Source organism: Spinacia oleracea, chromosome 6, assembly GCF_020520425.1.
Source record: "Spinacia oleracea cultivar Varoflay chromosome 6, BTI_SOV_V1, whole genome shotgun sequence".
NCBI lineage: Eukaryota > Viridiplantae > Streptophyta > Magnoliopsida > Caryophyllales > Amaranthaceae > Spinacia > Spinacia oleracea.
Window position 1 is genome coordinate 123103716 of NC_079492.1, and position 7238 is coordinate 123110953.

The window sequence follows — 7238 nt, forward strand, 5'->3', positions numbered from 1 at the left end:
GAAAACAACCCTAAGACGTAATTAAGGGACTTACCTTCAGGCATCTACGAGCTTACGCTTTTGCCTTGACTTCCACCATTGGTTCTGTATTTTGATTTTCATGTATGCAGTGTTTAAGGGATTGTGGTCTCATTTTGCTGTGCCACTTTCCAGTTGTATGAACTTTGGTTCAATAACTTTAATATAATTTTGTTGTTTTTGAGAAAGAAATGTAGATAAGCTGCCCAAAAGCGAGTTTCCATTGATATCACAAGGCCAGCACCAAAATGGCACAATACAAAATGTTACAGACACCCCTTTACATACACAATTCGCCAGCTTCATACATTTACAACATGAGCACCATACATGAACGCAAAACTTGGTGCATCGAATGATAAAGATAATCCACAGTTAAATTAGATTCATAACTTAGTATTTCTGACCCGTACTTTCTAGCTGAAACCTTGGAGGTGTTAATTGTGCTTGGCCTTCTTGCAGCAGATCTTATGAGAACCCTTAATCATCCCAAAAGATTGTACTTGGTTCACCTGTTTACAAGATTCTGGAGAAAATTGGGTTTGTTACTAATTCCTTAGCAGAAGGTCGCCTTGTTGGATCTGGATCAACCATGACCTATCAAAGTATGCGCAAATTGTCACACAGAATGCGAGTGTTACTGATCAGAACGTATAAATAAGCTTTATGTTAAACATAAGGCAAAAACTTATTTATGAAAAAGGAAGCTTCAAAAATGCACAAGGGACTGATAAAACGATACCTTGAGCAAGTTCTGTAACTGCAGTGAATTGCTAGGAAGCAGTGGTAGTTTCCCCTCTCTCAAACGCTGCTGCACGGCATCAGGCAATGATGACCCACGCAAAAGCTCATATATGGAAACCCCCAGCGAAAAGATATCAACTTTGTCAAGATGATCATACTTCTCATTCAAAATTTCTTGAGGCATATAGCGTGCATCACCTTCTTCTATGGGAAGACTATTATCTAGCAGTGTGGCACAACCAAAATCACCAAGCTTATAGACACCGTTCTTGACATATATGTTCTCTGCCTTTACATCTAAATGAGCAATTCCTCTTTCGTGTATATATTGCAATGCTCTGGAGATCTGCAAACACATGTATTAGGATTGTGGAGGGGCAAGGAATAACCATACTTATATCTCACTTTCTCCGAAAAAAATTAAATACTCACATACACAGAAATGTATGAAAAATATCAAGAGAGAAAAAAGAAACATAAATTACACCCAAAGAAAAACAAGGTTTAATTTAAGTCTCCAGAAAGAAGCTGTGTACACTGTTGCAAGGGAAATGGTATACACAGGCCTCAGTAATGCAATGAGATAAAATTCATTCTTATGCAGCTTAATCATGAAAAAAGCCAACTTCGATCCAAAAAAGCAAGCATGTGAGGTTGATTTCCTCATTAATTTAATCTGAACCAACATGAGTCAGCAGAATAGGCTACCTGGAAAAATGCCGCCAAAACTTCTTCCTCAGTAAGCAAGCGAGATGAATTATAACTGGAGAGACTATAGTCACAAAGCTCCATTTGTATGTACAGTTGCTCGTTCTCAAACCAAGAAGTGTTATAAGCTACTATGTTTTCGTGAAACCCTGCACCAAATGGATTTACTTTTTAGACCATAAATCAAAGTCAATTATAAAGGATTGCTAGCATCTTTGAGACAGGTCTCATTTGACAAACCTAGAGCAGCCAATGCCTGAACTTCCATTAAAGCTTTCCTTCTGCAGAAGTTCAAAGAAGAAGTTGCCAATTAACAAGGATAAATAATCAAACAAGTGAATCATTTTAGTTTTGAATGAACAACGAATTTACCTTTCTGTGCCAAGGGACAATTGCCTAGTGCTACGTTTTACAGCATAAAGGCAACCATCAATTCTCTTCAAGACTTTAAACACACGACTGAAGTTTCCGTTTCCAATTTGCTGAGAACAAGGGAAATATTCAGTATTATTCAAATCTTATGTTTATTTGCAATTCAGTATTAGCAAACTTTCTGATAGCTGCTTGCAGTACCTCTATTTCTTGGAAGTCTGCACGATAGCGTGACATGCTGTCAGCAGCATTAGACGCGGAGAGATAACCTAAATGCAACAAGACAGAATTTAATCTCACTTATTCAGAAATTAAGCACCATTGAACCAGGTGAACATCCACATTCCCAAATAGTTTACAGAAACTAGTGGGTGGACCTTAGAGACCAAACAAGACAAGGAAGGTAAAAAGAAAGAAGGTATTTTTATTTTGCAACGAAAAAGTCTAACAGAAGAAGCAACAAAAGGAAAAACCTGAACATTTTGTTCTCCAACTTTCAAATGGATCCACATCCATTTCCACAGCATCCTTTATGTAAGGGTTCTTTAAACAGGGTGGTGGCATAACACGACATCGTAAAGCAATTGCTGACTGCGGGACATAACTAGGAACTTTTCCCAATACAGTAGCGATGTTTTTTTCTGCCTTGTTTTCATCCATATAAAGTATGTCTTCTGCGAGTTCTCCTGTCTGCTGATGATCCAGCATAGAAGCTGGAGATCCTACAAACCTGCCATCTGTTGAGATCATGAAAAGTTCAGTGATGAAGGTATAAAAGAATTTACCAAGTTTGCTAATGAAATGATGGCAAGGATGCTAAATGTAGCAAAAAGAAATATGAAATCAAACAAAAAGAATAACAGACCATTACAAGAAATTCAAAACTGCAAATAAAAAATACAAGAGATGAGCCATAAAATTTTCAATTGAAACCCTCGAGAAACCCATATCATAGAGAAACCCATATCATCTCGAGAAACCCATATCATACCGAGAAACAGATAATGACCACATCATTTGTTCTTTTCTGGTTGGATGCAAAGTGTATGAAAGCACTGAAGTAGGCAACTTTATCCTTCTAAAACATATGGCTCAAGGATCAAGCAGCCATCCCAATTCCTACAGACTATCAAACCAGAAAAGGCCAATAATTGTCATGCTATTGCTACAACAACATCCTAATTGGATTCCAACACTGATGGATGAAGGTTTAGAAATGCATATGAATTAACATCAAGACTTCAAAGAGATTGTTTTCAAAAGCCACAAAGAGAACACTTTAAGACAAGAGAAGTTAAAAGGAAAGAATCCAACAACTCATATTCAACCCATTATTAGCTCGGAAATCCCTCAAGGAAAATCATAGACTAGAAACCTTCACCACACTAACGGAAAAAAAAAACTACCGTGTTTCATTTCAAACTTTATCATAAACTACCATCAAGCTAAGATAACAGATCTCCTAAAAGTCAATATTGAATTGAAATCACATATGCAGAACAATTTAACAAAATGACCAAAGAAATTGCAAATGAAATGTTCTAATCTCTGGACGAAAGTAATCACCTTTCTTTAACCTTTTACTCTTGACAGTCTTCAACTTCTCTGGTGATGCCGGACAAGCGATATTTTCCTGCCAACGGAATCAAAATGTTCAATTGTACAGAATCAAACTAACTCAATTTTTTTTTAACCAATCAAATGCCTATTAGTAATCCTCACCTTATTGGCATCTAAATCGCTAAAGAAATTCTGACATTCCGGGGTAATATAATCAGGTGTGCTGCAAACAAGTTCCCCAAAGCACAAAATTACGTCAGAAATAGCAAGCCCCAACACAGATTCAATTAATAATTAGCAAAAAGAACCACACATATCAACTAAAACCTAACCTAATTAAATAAATAATCACAATCAGGTCAAATTAAACAACCTAATTTAACACCAAATATCCATATACTCTAATTAGGTTACTTAAAGGTGTAAACTTTAATTGAAAATGATGATTAAGTTAAAAAGACGAGCTCTACCAGAAGAAATCTTGACTAAGAATTTCGGCAGGACCGAAGTCGGAGGCATCGACGACGGCGGCGTCGAGCTTGGAGGTTTCGGCGACGGCTGCGAGCTGTTGTTGGTGCTGGTGTTGTTGTTTTTGAAGGAGCATGGGTTTGAGAGGTCTGGTGAGAGGAAGCTTGAGTTGCTTTCTCCTTCTCTTCATCTTTCTCTCAGTCTCTCTCCTCTCTTGTTCTGGAAAATGGAAGTGAGAAATGAAAAACGAAAAACGAAAAACAAGGGTTTTTATTTTTGTTAAAAAGAAAAGTGAAAATGAATTCGAATTTGCGCGGGGTGAGTGAGTGATGCTGTGGCAGTGGTGGGTTGATTGTACGTAGATTGTGACTTGTATTTGTTCTAAGAATTACAGTGTTTATGCACGCGGTGTATGGATGCTTAAAATTCAATTCCCATTTAATATGCATAACTCTATGCGGAGTATTTTAAAGCTGTAGTGCATATACGAAGTATCAATTTAAAGCTTTTTATTTTACCATATTAGTATGTGTGAGGGGGTCGAAAAAGCACGAGGCTAATGCGTGACCTCGTCCCTCGTGGGTGCGACGCTTCTTTTTGTCAAATCAAGTGTAATTGGATTTCCTGTGAGTTTACACCCAATTGACTAGTAATATAGGAGTCGCCATTCAGTTTTAACGACAATGAGAAAAACTGACAAAACCCGGTTATCGTGACATAAAGAGAGTGCAATTATGTTTGACCACGACGGCCGTAGGTTCCCTTGTGATCCCTGGTGGTGGGGATCGCTCAACGTACACCCGCAGGGTAGAGATTGAGGGTTCGGGGGACTGTAACTACCGAGAGGAGTACTCGCTCTTCGATAACTCCAGAGGCAGGATATCCTTACTAGCTCAGCATAAATAATTGAAGGGACATGCGTTAACTATTAAACTAATCTGAGTTGATTTTAACAATATTCAACATATAGTACTAGATCGAACGCGATTATCTGATTTAGATTGTTTTAAGGTACCTAGCATGATAATCCAATTTCCCAAAAATACCATATTTATTAAGCGTGATCGAACAATCAGATTTTAGTTAGTTTAACAATTCATAAAAGGGCGAGGAAAGCCATTAAACCATGGAAAAGGGACACATTACGACGCACCCTTGAGAGGTGCGTCACGGTTCTCAGAAAACTAACCACTTTGACTTTGTTATTTCTCCTTTTTATTTAACGAATCTCAAATTATGGGACGGGATACGTTCTATTCGATTTATGGATCGATTGCGACAGAATGCGTGATCAGTTTTGCAGCGTGAGGCTTAGGCTTAGGGGTTTAGAGTCAATACTCAGAATAATAATTGTGTGTTGTTTTCACGTCGAATTTGGGGCTGTATTTATAGGGAAGAGTTCGTGGAAAGATAGAATTGCAGAGTTCTAATCCACAAAGAATTAGGAAAAAACACGTACCCAGGTAATTCCAGCGCCCAGGCCTGGGCGCCGAAGATTTCGGCGCCCAGAGCCAGGCGTTGAAAATAGGGTTTGGGCTGTTTTCTTAGTTAGATTCGGATTCCTGAAATCCGTAGTGTTTGAGACTTAATCGAGTCTTTCAGTGCGTATCAATTTCATGATGGAATGCGTCTGGGCCCGTTACGAACTCTAGGCTCGTTAGGATTTTAATTAATACGTAACTCTTATTTCCGAATCATATTAGGAACAGGATTCTCGCAGTTTTCTATCTCATTTAGGATTTATGTTGGAGTGCAACACCTAATTCTGACAGGTTTCTATCTTTTATGACTTGCCACTTTTAACAGCTGCCTATTACGGCAGTTACTATTTTTAGCAGGTTTCCATAAATAGCAGGTTTCTATAAATAGCAGGTTTCGGGTGAAATGAAAAGGGGAATTGAGATTCGTTATTTTATAGGAGATGCGTTGTCAAGTAGGTGTCTACAGTTAGCCCCCACTTTGACTGAGTCTTGGAGTAAGACGATGGTCAAAGTACTAGACGGAGTGCGTCACACAAGCCATGGTGTATGTGACCTGTTTTGCGAGGGTCTCACGAGCCCCCGAGTGATAACATTTGACTTAAGGGTCATCACTTGAAATGTCGACATATCCCTCACGTGTCATTGGGATTTGTCAACGGATAGTATAGAATACTCCCTCACTTTGTCATTGGAAGTATCTAAAGAGGCGTAGAAACTCCCTCACTTTGTCATTGGGAGTAGCTACAGATGTTTTCGAAATCAAAGCTATAAAGTGTAATTGGGCCTGGCCAAGCCCAATCACGAGGTAAAAGTGTTTTTAAAGATTCTCATTTTCAGGGCTAGTTAAACGAGAAAACCCCCTTGTTTTTATGGGACGTAAAACGAAGGAAAATCCAACACATCGCTCTTTTTTGGAAAAAACGAAAAACCAATCCTTTTAATTTTTGGAAAAAGGAAAACCAGAAAAAGTTATCGCTGCAGCGACTAAGGACCTACGCGACTTGTGACGTAGACCCCGCCGGCTAAAGATGGCGAGCCTGTCCGCTAAGGGTGGACGCCCCGTCCGAAAAAGTGGACGAATCTTGTTTTTGAATATTTGAAAATAAGGACCTACGCGGCTTGTGACGTAGACCCCGCCGGCTAAAGATGGCGAGCCTGTCCGCTAAGGGTGGACGCCCCGTCCGAAAAAGTGGACGAATCTTGTTTTTGAATATTTGAAAATAAGGACCTACGCGGCTTGTGACGTAGACCCCGCCGGCTAAAGATGGCGAGCCTGTCCGCTTAGGGTGGACGTCCCGTCCGAAAAAGTGGACGAATCTTGTTTTTGAAATTTGAAAATAAGGACCTACGCGGCTTGTGACGTAGACCCCGCCGGCTAAAAATGGCGAGCCTGTCCGCTAAGGGTGGACGTCCCTGAATTCGTTTTTTTTTTCCGGCTTGGAACTCGCGTGGTTGGTGACGCGGTCTTGCCCGCTGAAGATGGGCAAGTTCCTATTGCTTTTGTTCATTGTGATTTCTTTTGAGAATTTCTTTTCTTTCTCGCAGGAGCGAATTCTTTCGAGGGATGCTCGGATTTAGTTGTAACCTGAATGTGGGTTTACAACGTGCTTAGACGGATCATTGTCTCGTGGTCATCATCTTCCATGGTTTTGAGCTAGTCTTTACGGCTCAATTTTGCCACTACCCGGGTCCTTGATTAGGGGACTATGTATAAGTGTCAACGGCGACCTTTGTCTTGAGGTCGTAATCCGGTTTTTATTTTTTTTGAGATTATCCAAACACGGGACTTCGTACAGCGTAGTCTGGGAATATTGTTTTAACTTTGCATATATATTTTCTTTCGAGCCTCCAAGCACTCGTGCTTGACAGTCAGTTCTTGTCAAAGAG

At 39.6% G+C, this 7238-nt stretch overlaps 1 protein-coding gene across 1 annotated transcript; it reads right to left on the bottom strand.

Moving 5' to 3' along the window:
• Window positions 1-218: 218 nt before the first annotated feature.
• On the bottom strand, window positions 219-4133 carry LOC110795463 (wee1-like protein kinase). Its single transcript, XM_022000477.2, has 10 exons — window positions 3873-4133; window positions 3565-3625; window positions 3409-3475; window positions 2316-2579; window positions 2044-2111; window positions 1843-1952; window positions 1711-1751; window positions 1471-1619; window positions 761-1108; window positions 219-615 (listed from the first exon to the last, which is right to left on the bottom strand). The coding sequence occupies exons 1-10, from the start codon at window positions 4058-4060 to the stop codon at window positions 535-537; spliced, it is 1377 nt and encodes a 458-aa protein (XP_021856169.2). The 5' UTR covers window positions 4061-4133; the 3' UTR covers window positions 219-534.
• Window positions 4134-7238: the final 3105 nt, after the last annotated feature.

What these genes read in the sequence shown, in the direction of transcription:
- LOC110795463 (XM_022000477.2), bottom strand. Translation starts at nt 4,060, where the DNA reads ATGAAGAGAAGGAGAAAGCAACTCAAGCTTCCTCTCACCAGACCTCTC. An exon ending in TTGTCCCTTGGCACAGAAAG is followed by an intron (nt 1,752 to 1,842) that starts GTAAATTCGTTG and finishes GAACTTCTGCAG; the next exon opens with AAGGAAAGCTTTAATGGAAG. An exon ending in TTTTGGCGGCATTTTTCCAG is followed by an intron (nt 1,109 to 1,470) that starts GTAGCCTATTCT and finishes ATGTGTTTGCAG; the next exon opens with ATCTCCAGAGCATTGCAATA.